The 21,136-nt window shown below is 38.0% G+C and overlaps 1 protein-coding gene across 1 annotated transcript in view; it reads left to right on the forward strand.

The window, feature by feature from the left end:
- The window catches only part of LOC110045656 (dynactin subunit 1-like), a 36,718-nt gene extending 15,978 nt beyond the window's left edge, over positions 1 to 20,740 (forward strand). Inside the window, exons 8-36 of the mRNA XM_020751249.2 lie at positions 315 to 393; positions 2,561 to 2,684; positions 2,800 to 2,835; positions 3,141 to 3,245; positions 3,764 to 3,865; positions 4,396 to 4,485; positions 4,885 to 5,007; positions 5,469 to 5,568; positions 6,925 to 7,010; positions 7,431 to 7,558; positions 7,711 to 7,825; positions 8,708 to 8,761; positions 9,889 to 10,020; positions 10,254 to 10,337; positions 10,704 to 10,757; positions 11,003 to 11,105; positions 12,399 to 12,498; positions 12,743 to 12,836; positions 13,889 to 14,017; positions 14,568 to 14,639; positions 15,287 to 15,357; positions 16,073 to 16,236; positions 16,583 to 16,692; positions 17,466 to 17,537; positions 17,912 to 18,073; positions 18,277 to 18,334; positions 19,132 to 19,223; positions 19,658 to 19,753; positions 20,076 to 20,740. Of these exons, the coding sequence (XP_020606908.2) occupies positions 315 to 393; positions 2,561 to 2,684; positions 2,800 to 2,835; positions 3,141 to 3,245; positions 3,764 to 3,865; positions 4,396 to 4,485; positions 4,885 to 5,007; positions 5,469 to 5,568; positions 6,925 to 7,010; positions 7,431 to 7,558; positions 7,711 to 7,825; positions 8,708 to 8,761; positions 9,889 to 10,020; positions 10,254 to 10,337; positions 10,704 to 10,757; positions 11,003 to 11,105; positions 12,399 to 12,498; positions 12,743 to 12,836; positions 13,889 to 14,017; positions 14,568 to 14,639; positions 15,287 to 15,357; positions 16,073 to 16,236; positions 16,583 to 16,692; positions 17,466 to 17,537; positions 17,912 to 18,073; positions 18,277 to 18,334; positions 19,132 to 19,223; positions 19,658 to 19,753; positions 20,076 to 20,213 (2,873 nt within the window). The 3' untranslated portion in view covers positions 20,214 to 20,740. The remainder of the gene's footprint in view (positions 1 to 314; positions 394 to 2,560; positions 2,685 to 2,799; positions 2,836 to 3,140; positions 3,246 to 3,763; positions 3,866 to 4,395; positions 4,486 to 4,884; positions 5,008 to 5,468; positions 5,569 to 6,924; positions 7,011 to 7,430; positions 7,559 to 7,710; positions 7,826 to 8,707; positions 8,762 to 9,888; positions 10,021 to 10,253; positions 10,338 to 10,703; positions 10,758 to 11,002; positions 11,106 to 12,398; positions 12,499 to 12,742; positions 12,837 to 13,888; positions 14,018 to 14,567; positions 14,640 to 15,286; positions 15,358 to 16,072; positions 16,237 to 16,582; positions 16,693 to 17,465; positions 17,538 to 17,911; positions 18,074 to 18,276; positions 18,335 to 19,131; positions 19,224 to 19,657; positions 19,754 to 20,075) is intronic.
- The last annotated feature ends 396 nt before the right edge of the window (positions 20,741 to 21,136 follow it).

Here is a 21,136-nt window from a genome sequence, read left to right on the forward strand (position 1 = left end):
GCATGGCTTACAGGACTACATGTAAAACTCTGCAACATTCAGTTTACAAGTGGGAACTGGGTTTGTCAAGTACTTTTATAATTTCTCCAAACTCCCTTGAATTTCTGCATCAAGATTTGCAAACAAAAGATGGTAGTCTTCTTGTTCATTTATGACAAAAAATGAACAGAAATGATATTATGTCATGATTGTCATGGAAATAAATAACTGTGATTGACAACTTGATTCAGTGATTACTACATGTAGTAACTTGCCTGGTTAATGGCTTCTTATCAATCTAACTGATGAAAATTTTTGACATCATCTCTGTAAAGGGATTGAAGGTGCTGCAGCAAATGCCCAAGTCAAACAACTTGAGCAGCAAAACAGCAGACTTAAGGAAGCAATAATGAGGTGAGAAACGTCACGAAAACAACTCAAATGTCACTTCTGTAACATGTTGTGTTTCAATTTTTGTCTCTGCTGTAAATTTTCAAACCAGTTTTAATTTGTATTTTTTTTCTCTTTCTGGGGCTTATTAAGGTTACAGTATACCTTCGGGTCGGCAATTTTCTTCAAATTTGGATTTTTGAGTCAAAATAGAGGTCGAAGAATAATCTCTAATTTCTGAAAAAAATTTTTGAAAAAGGCTAAATATTGGCGGAGAAATGGCGATTTTACGTTTTCACCGGAAGTAAAAGTTTACCTCTTGATTGACAGCCCTATGGCGCATATGTAATCAACCGAGACGATTTTCGCGGGAATTACCTATATGGATGTCATGAATTGACTACTCAGTTGATCAGCATTGTTGTTCCGACTACCCAGCATTTTTGATATTAGGCGTGTCTCCATTAAGTTATAAGTAAACATAGACCACGTTTAAACCATGGACCGGTTCGAAAAAGCGAAAACAGCGAAGAACGAATGAAAATACATCAATGAGTGAAGAAGTGAAAGTTCGCCACGCGGATGAAGCTATAGTTATCGTATAAGGCGGGCAAATATTCGTGGTGAGAGAAAAGAAAGGTTCTGTAAAAATTTCGGAACTTGACAGCAATAACAGGGATGCTGACAGAGACTCTTCTGATGAGTCCGATATCGACGAATCGTCGGACTCATTGAGACCATTTGAAATATTATCCATGCACAGTTGCCCACACACAGTTGCTCTCCGCGCTGTCTTTTGTTTGTTTCCTTCGCTCAGCCACTCTAGCGTTCGTATCCTTTTTAGTCTTCCCCATTTTGCCAGACCAGCTTCAAGAAAAACCGAGCTACAGAAAAATTATCTCTCTGCCTTCGGTTCCTTGAGCGCATTGCAAAACACAAGAGTTTTTTAGAGATTCGCGCGTAAATTTCACCAGGCGGTTAATGGCAGTAAACTTTCCCTGCACTGATTGGCTTAGTTACCTGAGAACCCAGTTGAAGGCATTTGTGGGCGGAGTTTGTTCGTGAAGCAGAAAATTTTTCTTAGCGCTGTTTTCTCGAATAAATTTTTTCACTTGAAGCAGACACTTTAAAGAGTTATAACTCAAAGAGAATTTGTTCAATTTCTATTAAATTTGGAGAGTGGCTAGTTTAACATATAAACTACAAAAGCGTGTCTGGGAATTGTTAATTTCGAAATACTTTTTCTTCGAGAGCGATTTTTGTACGATCACTCCACATTTTTTTAATCCTATTTCGAAAATGTTCTGTAACTTTTTACTGCAATCGAATATGCTAAAACGCAGACACGTTTTTTAAGCACTTTGAGCCCTGAAACCGAGGAAAAAATTAAATTGGCGAAAAACGAAATTCGCTTTGACTTGTAGCTTTCGAAAGGTGATTCGGGCGCTCGCATTTAGTGGTCGTGAAAAATTCCACAATTCATTTTCTTTCAAAATTGTTGGTGTAGTTTGATAGCCAGCTCCATAAACTTTAATTTGATATAGGGGTTTAGGTATCTACAGCTTAAACTGCACGCGTTACATCGCTTGCGCGCGAGACACCCCTGAAGGTATACTGTAACCTTAAATAAAGTCACATGCAGTTCTTGATTTTTTTCCTTTTAATTTCAGATTCTCCTTCAAATCCACCACACTCTCAGTCCCTTACTCTACCCTACCCCCACTAGAATGCCATATCAAATCCCCACCCACTCCCAACATTTACCATACTACTACAGGTGTCTTTTTTGTCATTTTGTACTCAACTAGATTCAAAAACTGAACCTCTGACTTTGTAGTCCACCTTCATCTCCCCTAAGTCATGCAAGCAATTGTTACAAATTTTCCCATATATGTTGGTCTAACAAGTTATTGGTCCCAGACTCCCCTTCCCCTTCCCATTCTTCTTTGATGTAAATCAAACTAGTCTGAAAGAAAAATGTTAGAAACTGGTTTCAAACAATTTAAACCAGGGCTAAAACTGAACCATTTTAATAGGACCTGGTGCATGTTGCAAATAATATTGACATTGACTAGTAAATAAGATCCAGTAGGGCAACATTGTCAAAAGTGATGTAAGCCAAATGTATTGATATAGTATTTTGATATGAACAAGTGATTATGGTAACTCTGCTATTATTTTATAATTTCAGGCTTAAAGAGGTCCAAGCAAGTGACAAATCAGAGATGCAGGCATTGCAGAAACAGGTCAAAGACCTGCAGAGTGGAAACACATTGCTACAAAATGAAAGAGACAGGCTCTCTGAAGCTCTACAGGTTATTACTAGTTAAAATGTGCTCAAAAAGATTTTGAAAACTCAACCAGTACAGGTCTAAATTATAGAGTTCATTACTTAGAGGTTTACTAATATTTCAAGTAATTCCTTTTCAGGAAGCTGAAAGTTCTTTGGCTGAACTCAAAGAACAGGTGTGTCCATTCACATTGCGATTTTCTTTTCTCATTCACATGTTGTGCCAGAAAAACCAAAATTTGCTTTTTGGTATGTCACTCTGTATCACCATGGCTATAGCCGTACAAAATTATGACTGAGGCAGTGTCCATGGTTAAAATTTAATTCTCTTCCTAGGTATTTAGGGTGTTTATGACAACTATAAACAACAAAAACAAAACAAAAATGACTGAGGCAAGTGTCTCGGTTATTCTGTTATTAGATACAGCCCTGATCACAGACAGAGGAATGTCTTTCTCATATTAGTTGTTACTAATGCTAGGTTGACACTGCATTGGGAGCTGAGGAGATGGTGGAAACTCTCACTGATAATAATTTAACATTGGAAGAGGAAATCAGGACTCTTAGAGAGAATGTTGCTGACTTGGTGAGTTTTGCCACTGATGTCATAAACTACCTACATAGTAGCAATGTTTGTAACAAGTAAGTAGATGCCACTCTTCACAGGCTTGTGCTCAATTTCTTCTCCACTTGAGAGGAGTCAAGGTTGTCTTCAACAGAAAGAATTCTGTGCTGATGGCATATCCATATTAATTTTATTTACTAACTCTAGGAGAGAGTGTTGCATGCAATTCCAGTTTTTCCTGAAATATCGCTTGTGCACAAAAGTTATTCCAAATTGAAGTTCATTACAACCAATCAAAGTCATTGACAGGGATCTCTGTAAAGCTGTCATAAGAATGGAATTTCTTACATTGATCAAATCCTACACTTGAATCCTTTGAATATGAGAATAGTTTAATAAGTGGATGAAAGGAGGTACTCACACTATTATATTTCATTGAATGTGTTTTAAAATTTTGTTGCACATGCCACAAGTGGCAGGAAACAGCTACAAACATGATTAATGTCATGAAAAACAATTTAATTCCTTCCACTCAATAGGAAGCTCTTAGAGATCTGAATGAGGAACTAGAAGAGAATCATATTCAAACAGAACATGACTTGAGGGAAGAACTGGAGATGAATAACAATAAACTTCGTGAGGTAATCCTGTTTGTTCGTGGTCAGCTCTCTGCAGACAAACCACAATCATCAATTTGAATTTTAACCACTTGGTGTGGTCAAAAGCTATGTGGTTAATTAGCTAAAAAATTTGTTTGGAAGACTTAATAAGTCTTATGGAAACTATATTATTCTTATTATCTATTTTGTTTTTCTTTTATGCTTTTTGAGTGAACAATGGGTTGCTTTTGTGTTAAACACAAAACTCGACCTTTGGAAAAATTTGGATTGCAATGTAGTTTTGTACATGTGTCAGATGTTGGAAGAAATAAGGTACATATTTTTGAACAAAATTGTTGACATTGTAATCAAAATTTGCTACAGCTATCGGGTTACAAAAATCAAACGGGTGAAATTTGCAAGGATTTCACCCCAGTCAGTGGGTTTCAGTTTGAATTTGCCTACAATAGAACGAGTCACAATTTACATAGAGTTAACATCATTCCTCTTTGGGCTTACAGTCTTGACTGTAGGTTTGGTTTTTGCATCGTATTTTTTTTATTCTTTCTTAGATGGAACGTAAACTGGAGGCAGCACAGGAAAGTATAGGAGATCACCAGCAAACAATTGTTAAATTCAGGGACTTGGTGGCAAAATTGCAGGTGAGGGCCATTTAAATTATGGGTGCAAAGTTAAATCTTAAGGCAGTCTCAATCTAGCATGTCATGTGTTGCCAGTAACTGATAAATTCATGAAGTGGTAGGGAGTATTTCTATTCCCCTGGCTGAAATGCTAGTTCATCACAGGGTTACCCTTCACCCCTTCCCAGCTTGTATTATCTTTGTCAGGTTCACACTTAACAGTTTACCAGTCTATTTGAAACAAACTGACTTTTTGTGAAATACAGATACAGTATTAAAGTAGTGCAAAATGTTACTGATAGAATACGATATTCATTCTATCAAACTGCTTGATCATAATCATGTAACATGCCAGAGATGCAAAATTTAGATGTAGCATTCTAAGTAAAATGTTGATATGTTTGTTTTTTTTTTCTGTAGGAAAACAACAGAGTTATGCAGGTACAGCAAGAAGACACAGAGAAACAAAAGATCATTGACATCCCTTCACCTGAAATGATTGACTTCAAGGTCAAGGCTGCTGAATTGAAAACTTTTACAAAGGTAATTAACTGTCAAAAACATTACTACACTTTATGGTAATGGGCTAGGTAAAACCTTACTGTTGTATTTTAATCTCATGCTAGGTTTTTTTGCTTCTTTTTTCGAACTAGTTAATTGTTTAAACTGGTCATTTCTTTTCCTATTTATTAGTTTTTTATAATTAAGACATAATATTATCTGTTTATTTGGGTTGGGACAAGAATACACCTCTGCCTGTTTCAGTCTTGCCATGATGTTTTTCTTAAAACAACTAAAAACATATATACATGAATGCTGCTTAGTACTGATGCACAACATAAGACCCAAATTTTTCTCAAAATTAGGATGTAAGAATAGGTTTCCCAGTATTTAACATTTTGAGGATTGTTGTTTGGATATCTGTGTTTTACTGGTGTTGGTCTTGCCATAAATTTGAAACTCTCCATATTAGATTTAAATTCTTATTCACCTTTTTATTACAGACAATAGAGAATGAGTTAAGAAAGTTTGAAATTCAGCAGGCAAATGAACAGGTTAAAATGCTTCACTCATTTATGCCTGAGTCATTCTTAAGGAGAGGAGGTGAGGGAAAATGAACAAGTATTCTGTGTTAAAAATAAATGTTTGGTTTATGGAATCCATTCAGTTTGTGTCACAATGATAATAACCATAATAATTAGGGGATATTACACAGCCACGCAGAGATATGAAATTTCTCTTCTCATGTTGAAGAATATTTCATGAGCGAGTACAGCAAACAAGCGAAATACTTTTTTTTTTTTTTTTTTTAATTTATTTATTTATTTATTTATTTTTATTATTATTAATTATCTATTTTTTACAGCATGCATACTTACATTATTAATTACAAAAAACTACGTATAAAACTACAACAATACAGCTACTTACGCTAATTACAACTTGCTCTAATTACAATGCTTGACGAAACAACAGTATTATTTAAACCGCTTACGTTACACTACTTTTTAATCGCGGACAATTACTACAAACTTTTACTACGGTTACTAGAACTAGTGAAAACTGCAAAAAAAAAACAAAAAAAAAAATGACAAAAAAGCGACAATTTACAGTATATTTAGCTATATTTACAGTTTAACTTGCACCTTTGCTCTGCTAGTTTCTATTTCTATTTTGTTTTTAAGGATAGCCAAGAAAGCGTCTAAGAAATAATCTTCCTCATTTTTTGAAGCGGTGTAAATATAATATTTTGCAATTATTGTACAGAGGTTTAAACCGAGACACAGAGGCACGGTGTCTGTGATGCCGTAAAGTATTTGTGCTTCAGAGAGCGTGATTACAGTATTGTTTTTTCTGTACCACCAATCAGTAAACTCTGTCCAAAACAGCTGGACGTTGGGGCAAGTTACGAAGAGATGTGTAATTGTTTGCTTTTCAGCACATAAATGACAGCGGTCGTGCTCTTTAATACCGAATTTATGTAATGCAGCATTGGTGGGTAAAATATGGTGTACAATCTTGAACTGAAACATCGAGAGTTGAATATCTTTAGCGAAATACTTTTCAACATGAGAACAGAAATTTTGTATCTCCAAACAGCCATGTAATGTTCTATTTATTATATCAACACCAATGAAATAACGAACCATTTAATGTTCACTACAAAAGGTGCAATTGATTATATTACCATGGTAACAGCAATCTTTTCACATGTGAAGATATCATGTTTTTATGCGAAAGCTCACCTGATATTTCATTTGTGTTTATATAATAAAACACATTTTTATAGCACCAAATTTCAATGCCTGACTTTATAAATAATATGGTCTTGATGTCAAAGTACTTATAGCTAACAAAGACATAAAAAGAAAGGACACTCTGATTTCTTGATTATTTATTTATCTGAAAATGCTAATGTGCATTTTGAAATTTGATGAAAGCTATGTTGCTGTTATTCAGGTGACAATGAAAGTGTCTTGCTACTGTTACTTATTCCGCGGCTGAGTTTTAAGACTGACTTGCTTCAATCACAACTTAAACAAAAGGTAAAAAAACCTGTCCTTGTGGTAATAAAAGTAACCATGGATCAATAAGGTTAACTTTATGTAATGTTATGTATGTATTCTGTATGATTTCAAGTGATTTGCCATCATGAATACTTAAATTATGGATAAAGCTTTTGGTACTAGTGAACAATGGCTACCATTTTCGGCTGTCAGTAACCTGTTAGCCAACTGTCAGCGGACATGTCACAGACACATTACTAACAGTCAGCCAACAGTGTTAAGTAGGCCAACAACTGACCCAAAAAAATAGACATCTGTTGATCTTACTGTTGGTACTTATTTACTTGATCCTGTTTAACCCATCTCCAGACACTACTTTCTTCACTTTCCCCAAGTTTTTTTTACAGGATTTGTGTTCACAACTCAGTCATTCATTGAATGTCCTAATTTTTTATACAGTATGAGATAGCAGAATGCCTTGAAGAGACTGTTAAGATTCATGGTGAAGCTGGGGAAGGACTTAGTTTTGCTGCAGGACTCATTTATCAACTTGCTACTCTACAGGCAGTTGTCAGAAATATTGAAAGGTAAAAAAAATCACGGGGTTGTTTTGCACTTTGTAAATTTGCTATGGCACTTAGTCTACTTTTATCATCTTCAAGTTGGAAGCTGGATCATACTGAATGCAGTGAAGCCCGAGTTATTGATTTGTATGTCATGTTAATTTGTTCATTTGCAGGGCTCTCGATAGCTGTGATCCTGGTCTCTTCAATAAACTGGTTGGAATATACCCAGAACTAGCAGCTCATGAAAGAGCTGTGGATGTACTGATTGACTTGTTCAAGAAAGACCAGGTAAATGACAAACCTAAAATCAATGACTGCATTCCCTCCTTCCTCTTTCTGGCGAAAGAAATTTGTCACCAGCCAAATATTAATTACAGACTTTATTTGTGGCTTATATTTTAATCTCCAAATAAATTTGGCATAAATTTGTTTTTAAATGAATTCTGCCAAACCTGTAAATACATGACTGTATGAAAAAAATGCAATATCTTGTTAGGTCGAGTTCACACCAGTGGCATAATGACATTATGACAAAACAACATAATCGCTTATATCGGTTAAGTGAACATCGGCATAAAAACATGCTCAGTCATCCTGTTATGTTGCCATTACATGTTAATATGTCGGGATGTTCACACTACAAACATAACAGCATCCTCCTTATGTTGTTATGGCGTTGCGTTGCTGTTCTGAACTAGGCCTTACAGATATTAAATTACTGTATGGCAAGATTTGTCACACACCTACATGCACAGCTGTAAAAGCAGCAGTGAATACATCATCTGAAGAAGCATTTGAACTGTTTATTTTCAAACTTGATACCATAACGAAATTCTGCTCACTCTTCCTGTTTTAATTGGGTTAATTTCTAAATGGGAGATGTAAAAAGTACATGTACTGTCACATCAGCAAAGATTGCTCCGTAACTGTTAAACATGGCTCCAACTTTAAGCTGTTGGTAAGCTGTCAACTGACTGTCAGTAGACACATAATACCAACGTGTTACCAACTGTCGGCTTTTACCAATTGCTCTATAGCGATGGTGTTTGACTGTTCAGGACTGATGTTACAAGCTTAGTATCACCTCTTTTCATCAGTTGTTTTAAATACAGGATAGTAAGTATATCATTGCAGTAGTTTCAGTGACATTGTTCTTGTTTGTTATGATAGTTGGATGATACAGTTGCCATGGAACCTTTGGAGAAGGCAATTCATTATTACACCGTAAGTATCCAAATGTCATGCTTAATCAAAACTATAACAAAATTCTCGAACGTGATTGGCTATCAGCAGCCCGATTTGAGCATTAATTGGACAGTGTATACGCGTCATGCTTGTAATTGGACAGTACGCGTCATTTTGCGCGCGCTGTTGCGGTGCACTTTGTTGAGTAAACTGCTGTGTTTTTCAGCATTCATAACGACGTTTAATCGTTCAGCGCTCAATCGATGGTTTGTTCGTTTCTCGAATTTTGTCATAGTTTTGATTAATTGGTAACAGGACATCGTGTCGTCCAATTCAGTCTGTAATCATACTCGTGATTAACAAATCAGACTCCCGCTTCGCGGTCGTCCGATTTTGTTAATTACTCGTATGATTACAGACCGAATTGGACTCCACTCAGTCCTCTTACCATTATTAATCGTATGTGACTTTTGAGCTGCTCTTACATGAAAGAAGAAATAGATGGCCTCAATATAATGGGAAAATATTAGAAAACTGCCACAAAGCTGCCACAAAGTATGGATGGTCAACACTGTTTAGGATCTAAACAGGTTGCAGTGACTCATACTTTATCCGTGAGGGCAATCAATCCAGTTTAGGTTAATTGCCTTTGCAGTGTGGTGCGTCATTATCAAATCAATTTTTTAAAACAATTTTTGTACAATCTTCATACTACTTGTGACGTGCACCGCATTGTTTTAATTCACACTAATTAACCTATGGAGCACTTTTTCTGTGTTTGCATAGCCCCATCCAAACTCAAGGAGGGTTTGGGGAATTCGAGACAGTTATGCAAACCTGAGATGTATTTAAGGTTTTGCATAACTTTTAAGGATTCTCCCAACCCCCCAAGTGTTTAGATGAGGCTAACACGGAGAAAGTACTCTACTGCTTTTATGAAATATTTCTCAAAAAACACGCGAATCTAAAACGTCACAACCGTGTTTACATAATCTCATCTCAACACACCTATTAACCAATGAGAGCGCGCATAGTATCTCATATTTTATAATGAAACTATCTATACCAGAGCTACCAGAATGGTACTTTTCCTTGCACTGGTCTTCAATCCTTTACAGCTCTCTTGTGCCCACCCCTCGGTGTGTGTCAACCGATTTGTTTTTCAGACTATGGTTCGTTTCCACCTGGCTGGTAACCCTGTGTCACATTCTGAGTTCTTAGCAGATGAACTGAGGATCTTTACAGCTGGCACAGAAGGTGCAACCATAGAGATCGAGAGACTGAAACAGTTTACTAAGGTGTGTTTCTTAGGATAAATCCAAATTACCAAACTTTCAAAGACGAACGAGACGTGTAGTAATTAATTTGTGTGTATAATAGGACTACATGCTGTCCAATTTGAATATAATTGGACGAAAAAGAATTGCAAATTTTATGAATTGAACTGTTTCCAAATTTGACTAGGATGTTGTCTAAGATGTTGAGTAGGATATTGCCAAGATCTTAGTTACTTTATGAGTTATTCTTTTAGAATTGTGATGAAGGAAGTGCTTTTGGCGAACTTGTCCAAGATATGGAACTGAGAAATGTTGAAATCCAGCAGTTATGTAGAAAGGTAGGTTGAAAATTTCAAAAACTTGTAAAATAATTTATTACAAGCTGGTATCAAATTGAAACGCATTAACTTTGTACTCACAGTTCTTCTCTTCACCAACGAGTATGAATGGGTACTCCCCTGGAGCACTCCCACTGAACCACGCTAACAATGGTTTCCCTTAGGGGCTTAATTCAAATTTTCAGACAAGCACGCCCACCCCTTTGACATGTGAATCCCCTAGAGGGTACTCACGCATTGTTTTGCCAACCTGACAAAATGCTGGAGGCTTCTTACTATAGACTAGCATCCCGTTTTTATGAACTATAGCTTAAGTGTGCTCATGGCCTATGACTTCTTAAATCTAATCTTAACTTTGTCTTACAGATCAAAATTAGAATGCCAGAGGATCGGAGCAGTACCCTGTCGTTTTCTGATAAGGTTTGTATCAATGCGTACTTTGGTGTGCATGATTACCTGGCTGTACCCTTGATTTATTTTGTTACTCTGGAATTACTCTGACTCCTGTTAGTATCAGATAAAGTTTATATATACTAAAGCATGGCTTTCAACCAGTCAGTACGCACGCTTTCCAAAGTGTCTTCTCCTGTTATTGTTTATCAGTAATTTCAAGCAGCTATTGTGTTGTATTGTGTTTGAGACGTGCGTGTTTTTGTATTTTCCAGGTCCAAGAGTCACTGATTGATTGCGCCAAGCAACAAAACCTGGAACTGAGGTTTTGCCAGGAGCTAGCTGCGGCCGTGGCACAGAAGGCTTCTAGTTTAGCTGGTAAGAAAGTTCTGCTGACTTGCTAGACATCTATTTCATCGGATATACTTCAGATATACAAAAGTTAATCAAAATATTAATTTTTCTTTTACAAAAATGTTTTTCACAGTTTATGTTTTGTGTAGTTTGACGTTACTCTAGCTCAAAACCGGAGGACAAACAATATAAACGGAAAACCTCACCGAAAAATTTAAAACTGAAATTCTAATTTGGCAAATCCTGGGTTAGCTTAATCGGGTTTTGAACAAGCCTGGCTAGGGATCAATATTGCAGTATTGTAAATTAAAAATAAAGTATGCAATTGGTCATGTTTGAGTTACCAAATAGAACATCGTGTTCCATGTTCTCTAAGAAAATAATGCACGCTTGAGGTCTAAAACAACTGCTAAGGTAAGGTAAGGTAACTTTATTTTAAGTCGTAAACGTAGGGAGTGGTTGCCCGATCTCCCGAGCCAGGGGCTCATGACAAATTCGCACGACTATCTACAACAACATTGCTACTTACAACTACTATATTCGCTAAGATAAATCCGGAATTAAAACATAAAATATTCCTACAAGCAACTTGTCCTAATATTAAAAATTTGAGTTAGAAAATACAGTTCATGCACTGGCACCCTGCAAACTCCACACCATTCAAACGAGAACGAAATTGTGCCAAAGTGGTCGAGGATTTGGTGATAGCTGGTAACTGGTTCCACATGTGGGCAATCTTATACTGCTGGTGGATACACAAGTGAAACGTGATTGCGTTCAGCAGTTTTTTGGACCTTTTTTTTTTAAGTGCATTAGTTTCTTGGAAAACATAGGAACTATTTTATTGTGCTTTAAATATAAGCATGAAAAAGCAAAATATTTACATCTGACAAGGGGCGGTGGTTGCTCTGCAACACGACATCTGAGACATATATCCGTGCTCTATAATTCCCAGCCGTGCAACTATAGAAAAAATAATGCACGCTCAGCTCCAAAAGCGGGTATACAGGAGCTGTATGTTTAACTTACATAATGCACCTACAACTGCACCATTAGAGAGGAACGCCATCAGCCACATCTGCTATTCATATAGGCCCCATAGGTTACAATCGAGTTAGAGTAGTTGTGGAGGGAAGAAAACTGGACAACCAAACAACAAACCCAACTCACATACCAAGACAACCGGAAATCAAACCCAAGCCGCACTGATCAGAGGGGAGTATTAGCTAACTGCACCCAACCTTTCTTCCTATGGTACGGTTTAGTAGCTTAGTATCTCGGGTAAATTAGATGTTAATCAGTGACTGGCTTCTACAGACAATGAAAACCTGCTCAGTGGTCAGCTTGATGAGATGGCCAGTGATGTTGCAGTGTTGGTGTTTGAGACAGATGAAGTTCCATGTAGGGATATTGTTAGGTCAGTTGAATTCTGCTGTTATTAATTAACGACTTTAAGTTCTTAGTAAAATGTTAGCGACTTCAAAAGCTTTTATCGTTGTTAAGAGAAGAGTGAACTGACGCTTACAAGGTGAACCAAGTAAAATTGATACAAAGCGGTTAACAATAGCATTGCAATATGAAGTTTGGTGTGAACTCAAGCACTGTACTCTATGAAGAAGTTCATTGTGACAGATATCAATTTTCCTTTCTTCTTCCTCCAGTCAAACTTTCCACGAAGTCATCTCTTTCCTGTACTCGTTTGTGACCAAAATGCAAGAAGGTGATTATGATGCTGAACCTAAGGAGGAATCTAAGGTATGATACGTACACAATACGGCTGTTAATCGCCGTTGTGTAACATGAATCTCTTGCAGTCATGTCACACCACATTAGACTATTGATAACCGGAAGTAACTAGTCTTCCTCGCAGCCGGTAGTTAGGTCTTGGCGTCCTGTGACCACACACACAGTGGATAACAAACAAGCCTTTGCAAGTGAAGTATGATCATCGCAGTAAATTTTCCAATTTAAGCAACTGGAAAGAAGAAGCCTGAAAAAAATCAGGGCTTCAACGGGACTCGAACCCGTGACCTCCGCGATACCGGTGCGATGCTCTACCAACTGAGCTATGAAGCCACACATTGGGAGCGAGGTCAATTAATTGAGTTCATATCTTCCCGTGAGTGAAATGATGTGAAGTTTATATGAAATAATTCATATTTGAACTGCGGTAGTAGATGAAAGTGAAGAATGATCATCGCAGTAAATTTTCCAATTTAAGCAACTGGAAAGAAGAAGCCTGAAAAAAATCAGGGCTTCAACGGGACTCGAACCCGTGACCTCCGCGATACCGGTGCGATGCTCTACCAACTGAGCTATGAAGCCCTGATTTTTTTTTTTTTTCAGGCTTCTTCTTTCCAGTTGCTTAAATTGGAAAATTTACTGCGATGATCATACTTCACTTTCATCTACTACCGCAGTTCAAATATGAATTATTTCATATATACTTCACATCATTTCACTCACGGGAAGATATGAACTCAATTAATTGACCTCGCTCCCAATGTGTGGCTTCATAGCTCAGTTGGTAGAGCATCGCACCGGTATCGCGGAGGTCACGGGTTCGAGTCCCGTTGAAGCCCTGATTTTTTTCAGGCTTCTTCTTTCCAGTTGCTTAAATTGGAAAAAATTTACTGCGATGATCATACTTCACTTTCATCTACTACCGCAGTTCAAATATGAATTATTTCATATATACTTCACAAACAAGCCTTTGGTTGAAACTAACTCTTGATTGCGTTGCCCATTGTAGCGTGCGAGCATGCTAAACCTGTTGTAACTAACCAGATGACATGTCTGTGATTTAGATGGACCCGCCTTATCTTCAGCGAGTAAAGGCCTTCAAGTCAGAACTGTTTGACTCAGCCGGTGTGGAGGAGAAACTTCTTCAGAAAGAAAACGAGTTCATGGATCTCAAGAAAAATATGAAGCTTAAGGTATGACAGTGAAAGGAGTAATTGGGAAAGTGTCCTTAGTGCTCGGGCCCCAGTTGTAATAAATCCAATGGATAAATCGCTATTCACTCGATAAGTGTCAACAAAGCAAACTACGCTATCCACTGGATAGTGATTTATCCGGTGGATAGCGTCATCCACCTTTCGAACAACCCAGGCCTGAAGATTTGTTTGTTTGTTGTTTTTGCAAAATGACGTGATCTTGTAGTTTCCGCCGGTGATGGGCCTCTTTACTTGAGAGGACACAAGTAGTCTTCAAGCAAACAATTGAGAGAATAAAAAAAAATGTCAACTGGGCAGTTTGGGATATCGTCTTGATGTATCGACTAATTCTCAGACTAAGAAATACATAGCAATCAGTGCTGACAAGGCTTATGATTTGTTATAATACACGCATCCACAAGCTACAAGCTTTTAATTTTAATCTATTATGATAAAGTTTATCAAATCGACGTGGCAAGCTTGCAACTGAGGTGGATGACGTGATGCGAGTGCTTGTCTAAGTATTGCTCTTTTTTCTTTCTGTTGTCAGAATGAAGAACTGAGTCAGGCGAATATTAGAATTGGACTGCTGGAGAAGCGTCTTGAGAATATCAACAAAGAGGTTAGAATGAAAACCTGCTTTACAATTACTCTGTGATTCTAGTGATAACCTACGACTCAGCTTTTATGAGGGAAACAATTATTTTAAGTGTTTGTAAAGTTCTTTTATAGGTAACTGAAGCAACTGAGAGGTCCGTAGGGCACAGTAAAATTACAACCTGTTTTGATTTTGATACATTTAACGAACTTTCAGTCTTCATAATGATGTTGGATACATCGAAATCTGAATGTTGATTAACATCACTTTTAATATTTCTTGTTAAATGCTCTCACAAGCAACTGATCATGCGATCGGTTTTGATTTTGTTCCAGTAATTGGCCGTTCTTCTGCTATTGGCTTTTTTTAACCAGACGTCCGTAAATATTATATTACCTAGCATTGTAAACATTGGCTATGTAGCCGTGGCCATTTGCACGCATTGCAGATCTATAATGGTAGTTGATTTTTCTGACTAGAGGAAGTTAGGTCAATTTTTCCCAACCAATTAGAGAACTCGAAAAACGCCACCTCAAAGCAACGAGCGACTAAAAAAAATTTCAGAGAAATGCAGTAACAATCACTTAACTTTGTACAGTGTGTATGGGCTGAAAAAGAAAGATGTATGAAGACGAACATGAGCTGACAGGCAGTATATATTATCTCTACAGGCTGACGCACGAGTTGAATCAGCAAATCGTAAAATGGAACAAGCTACTGAGGACCTACAAAGAAAGGAAAAGTAAGTGTGGACTGTAATATAGCTTCGTGTCTTTTGAACCTTATCGGAGCCAACCTAGAATATATATTCTCCACTCTGTGATTGCCGCACAGTTGGGTTAATGCGAGTTCTGTGAGGATAGGAAGAATGGCAGGCACATCAATTGAAGTGAAATTTTAGGAAGTTTAAAGAGGGATTAAAAGGAAAAAAAGGGGTTTGGAACACCACCAGACAGTTGATTGCCCCCAAAAGTGCTCCCCGAGTTGGTGGGCAACTGTTTAGTGTACGTCTACCAATTTCTAACTTCAAATTCTAATTTTAAAACACCATCAAATCTTCAAAATTTTATATTTCCATAAATTTTACTAATCCTTTGAGAAAAACTATTTATCCCCATATATACCCAAAAATCACCAAAAAATTTACAAAGCAGCCCAAAACGTAGCTACGTGAAATGAGCAGAGAGATTTTTCACTGCTGGAAACGTGAACGAGATATTTGCATTCAAACCATTATACCCAGCAAAAATACGGCCTTTGTGTTAACTCCCGTCTTAAGAGAAAATAATGTCCGAGTTCAAGATCAATCTTCATATGAAAGGGAGTGGGGTGTTGGTTACTCGAACATGGTGAGTGAATTGGGCATCAAGCGATGTTATTGCACACCTAGCTAATATCTTTTTGTCAGTGAATCTTTCAATTGTAATGCATCTCGGGGGCTCGCTCTCTTTTTTCAGAGAATTTGAAGAAACCATGGATGCACTTCAAAACGACATCGACAACCTGGAGCGAGAGAAAGTTGACATGAAAAAACGTTTAGACGCGTATTCAAAGAAGTCCCTCTTGGCTGACCTCGCCCGCCATGCTTCTTCGTCGTCCAGTATCGCGGCTGTTGTAGCAGGTACAGAGATTCATTCAGATTTACTCAGTTGAGAGAGTTGCTGACCTTTGCGCGGAAGGTCATACCTCCGACTCCTGTTTTGAGATCTACGAATTTTTTCGAATGACTTGTCTCACTAACTGGATCCTCTTTGTGCAACTACTTTGGAAGGTTTTTAATTTACCACAGGGTAGTAAAGTTGTTTTATGAGATTTTCTGAACAGGACCACTGTGTACTTCTGAAATGTTGGGTTGTTATTCGCGGTATAGATTTTTCAGAACTATATAGTTGACTTATCCTTAAGAAATTGCCAGCTCCCTTTTCCTTGCTATGCGTAACTGTTATGCTCCTCTCTTTCCCTATCAGGCGCAGCTGCTGTTAAGAGCGGTGGAAGTTCTCCCCTAAGAGGTGGCCCAGGGACGGGTCAACAGCCTGTACAGGTGGTGATCAAGGACTCACCAATAATACTCGCTCAGGTAATTTAATTTACTTAGTATGGCATCTCCTGTAGCCTGCGAACGCAGACGTATTTCCGGCTTTCGCTTGTCTCCGCCGAAAATAACTTCTGCGAACCCGAGCCAGGAAACGATTTCTGTGACGTAATGACTTTTGTTTTCTCTTTGGCCAATCAGATTCAATGATAGAATTAAACTCGAGTGCTCCTCGCAACGAATACCTCGCGCAGTAGTTCTGGGGCTGTTTGGGCTAAACTCTGATTGGCTTAGAATTCCTACGTCACGGAAATCGTTTCCTGGCTCGGGTTCGCAGACGTTATTTTTCGGCGGAGACTAGCGACAGCCGAAATACGTCTGCATTCGCAGGCTACATCTCCTGTTATTCACATGTGGCTCTTGCGTCGGCGGAACCAGCCCCCCTTATTGCCGCAATCACTCGTAACTTCGTTGTTATGAAGATAAGAAGCGTTAAAAAGAAGAGCTCAGCTAGGTATGGGTCAGTGAGAAGAAATGAAAGGCAAGTCAACGTTGATGATGGAACAAATGAAACTGCAAATTGAATTCTTTGTGGACTTAAGTACGGTTTGGACCGAGAACAGAGCTACTTCTTGCGTTTCTCGATATCATTTTGTGTTTTGTTTTGGATTTTCGTTTGCAGCGCTAGTAATAAACTCAGACAGGTAAACATTTCTCATACAAAACAGAGGTAAGGCCAATCAGGTTGACAACAAAACTCATCGTAATTGAGCTTGCTGTATTTTTTCAGCGGTATTTGTTTGATGACTGTTTTACAGGTGGATTCACTGAAGATCGCTTTGAAACATCTGAGGAACGAAAATATACGCCTTAAGAGTCAGCAGTTGAAGGTACGATGTCAAATGGAAAAAAAAAAAATTCTGGCTCGCCATCCGTCAAACGGCACAATGCGATAATAATTCTTCGTGACATTCCACGTGTGCAAAATTTTGAGAGAAGTTACGTAAAATACGCTTTATCTAAACAACGAAGAACTAAACTTTTTTTGCGTCGTCGTGATCATCTCCCTTGTCATTGGCGTGTCTCGTTCTTTGTCCCTTGAGCAAGATAACTGGCAACACTCACAGCATTACCTTTCTTTAATGGGTACTGGCAAATTGTTAGGGACCGGAGGTAGTCACTTCGCCCCGATTCAAAGGCTTGGTTTAGCTTTAACGTTGCTTTTCCTTTGGTCTCACTCGTATTCTATTTCTTGTGATCATAGGAACAGCTGGATGATTTACCAAAAATATACGTACCACCCAGGATTCAGCCACGCTCTGAAACGTCCGAGGGGCAGCAAATCGACCAATCAGCTAGCGAGAAGATGAAAGACTCGGTACCAAGCCTCAACTCGGTCACAAGAGAAACCAACAAATTGCTTGAGGTGAGAGCTGTCGGAAATGTTACTGTCGTTTGTGATGACATGTTGGTATTTTTTTTATTTTCAACTTTCTTAGTAATGAATGACACGAACTAAGAACCTTAATAATAACAAGAGCTACAAACTCCCAGAAGTGAACTGAAAACAGTATAAGTTCTATTTCAAAGTATTAACTTTAATGTCACTTGTTTGTTCTCCGTTACCAGAACCTGCAAAAGATGAGTGCCTTTCCAAAAGTGGTTGACATTTCTAACAGAAAACCTGGTGAGTAGATTAACTAGCGATTGCAAATAACTGTACATTTCTTTTGTCAGTATAGAGCGGTTTTCACCCGAGTGTCGAATAGTACTTTGTTTTGCATTAAAACGTTACACGATTGGCTTAATGAACTCGCACCACTTTTTCATCCAATCTGAAGTCAAACCAAAACCAATCGTGACTCGCTCACGAACGTTTTCTCAGACTTTACATCAGCTACATGTAATTACGTCGAGTTTTGATTGGTTCATTGGATTGTCTGTGTCCTTTACGATTGACCAGAGTGATTACTTTGGTTGTAGGTTTACGATACTTCATTGAGAGCGGTTTTCAATTGATTGTCGAAAGTAATCAGGCAATTACTTTGGTTTTGGTTTTGGTTTTTCTAAGATTGAGATTGGCTGAGTTATCGAATTGGTAAGTAACTTGTTTGGTTTTGGTTTTACGACGCTTAATTGAAAATCGCTTGAAAACCGCTCTATGCGCTTTTCCAAACCAGTTATAGTGAATTGAATCCTGTTCAGAGTTATCTTTGTATTGACAAGGTGATAATATAAAGTCGCTAACAAATAAGGGAGTTAAAGATTTGAGCCGGCCGACTAAAAACCGTCCTCACGCAGATGCGCCAATCGTGGCCTGTATTTCGAGAACCAGCTGCAAGCCGTTTTAAGGGTGGGGAGGTAAACGCAATGTCCAGAAGTAATTAACATTATCGTGGTTATGGATGCTACCTGTTTGCAAGTTTCTGTAGTCTCACAGTAGTTCTAAACGTTTGTAACTTTTCATGGTTTCCTTTCAAACAGGGTCAGTTCCTGCACTCAGTAAATTGACCCCAGCTAATGATCTGGTGGAGCGAGCGGCTATTTTACGCGATCTTAAACGACAGAAAGAAGAGGTGAGCCTCGCGTGAACTCCATGTTGGTTATAAATCACGTGTGTTGTGAAACCGAAGAAAACGAGATAGTTTTTCAGCGCTTATTTTATTCGTTTGTGGATGGTTGGTAGGTTGGTAAGGGTGAACAATAAATGTAATTTTAAAAACGTTCCAGGTACTGCTCAAAGAAAGTCCGTGTCCTTGGGGAAAAAAAATTTAAGAGACCAAATTTTTTTGTTGTAACTGTCGCTATTTACCCTATTAGTAAAGGGCTTTTGTTCGTCTATTTCATATCTGACACCTTGATGAAGGTGATGTTATCTGCGCATGAAAATTCATCAACTGGTGCAGACAAGGGATGTCCTAGATTACGAATGAAATTTAGCGAATTAGTTAAAAATTAAAGTCTGCCGTTTTACTGATTTTCAAACTTACCTCTTTATTGTTCCTTCCAGCTCCAAGGCAAAATACAAAAGTTGATAGCAGCGGAGTATCCAGGAGGAACGTCCCACAGTTCCTTTTCGTCATTCCTGTCGCCAACCTTTTCTAAGGTAATCATTTTGGTGTTGCTATTAGCCTTAACTTTCCTTTAATTATCGTTCTTTGTTTGACGAGGTTATCATATAGTCTGTCGTTTGAACGTTACTTCCTTTGATCACTAATTCATTGTCTGTCATTCGTTCGTTCGTTTGCTCATTCGTTTTTTCATTTGATCACCAACTCATTCTGCCATTCATTCGTTCGTTTGAACGGTTGGTCGGTCTTTCTCTTAAAAATTCTGATTGTCACTGCTGCGATTTTTTTCTAATTTAATGAACGAACTTTGCTTTAAAATTGTATTTTATTTATAATATTGTTTTTTCTTTAATACAGGTTCTGCAAGAGAAGGCTCAGGCTCCTCAGCTGGGACGAGTCACAATTCCTATGCCATCTCAAACCAAATCCAACAAATACTGTGTCACCTTGAAACCGCAAGAATTCAGAACACTTCACACTGTATTTGTCAGCTAGACACTGAGGATGTATAGATAAATTATTCATTTAGGAAAATAATGTTATGTAACAGCGGGAGTTAAAAAAACAAGCATTCTATCGGGTGTCCACAGCATTGTTTGTATAAGATCTTACAGTTCACTGGAAAAATAGGTACAACAAGTGTACTGGTACTGTGCGTTGCAGAATGTGTAAAGTTGAACGAATTTCGTCTATTGTAATGGCTTCCTTTGGGAAAATTGAGATCCCGTCAAAACGTTGTCTTTGTAATGTAGTGGAATCTGGTGACTATGACTTCTTTGTTTTCTGGCCTGAAAAAAGGGGTGCTTTCTGAAGGAAAATAAGCCAAAAGGAGGAGGGAAGGTGGTAATTCCAATAAGACACACTTGATGTTTGTTGTTACTCTGCAGACTAAATTTCAAGCTTTACAGTAGGCCATTGTCAGTTAAACTAAGTTTTCAGTTCGAGCTGTAACATATCACATTTAAAAATTAGGAGAGCTGAGGATTTGGAGAATAAAGTATAGAAAGAACTATGGAGGGAAAGAGTATTGTGTATTTTATAATTTGAACTATTTCTTCCATCTCCGAGAATTCTAGTATTCCTCATTTCTGATGCCGTGCTTTAGAAAGCGATTTTAGCACGCTGTGCCCTTTTTCTGTTGTTTGATCACTACTTGCAAAGATAAGCTGCGATAAGGCATCCTTTTTCCCCGGTGGGGCAAGAAAGGAAACATTTCGCAAAAAAAAAAACAAAAAAAAAACGCATAGTCGCAGTGGTAGACTATGTTCACATGATTCAGCACGCAAAGATCCCGAAATAGCACTTCCTAGGTTTCGTGCAACTACTGGGCAGACCCTATTCCGGATGCCTTCAGTTCCAGTCGCACTAATTAACCCGCGAACTCGAGAGAACAAGAGACCCTGACAGAAACAATGAGA

Source organism: Orbicella faveolata, unplaced genomic scaffold, assembly GCF_042242905.1.
Source record: "Orbicella faveolata isolate gen_17 unplaced genomic scaffold, um_ofav_v1 contig_1, whole genome shotgun sequence".
Taxonomy (NCBI): Eukaryota; Metazoa; Cnidaria; class Anthozoa; order Scleractinia; family Merulinidae; genus Orbicella; species Orbicella faveolata.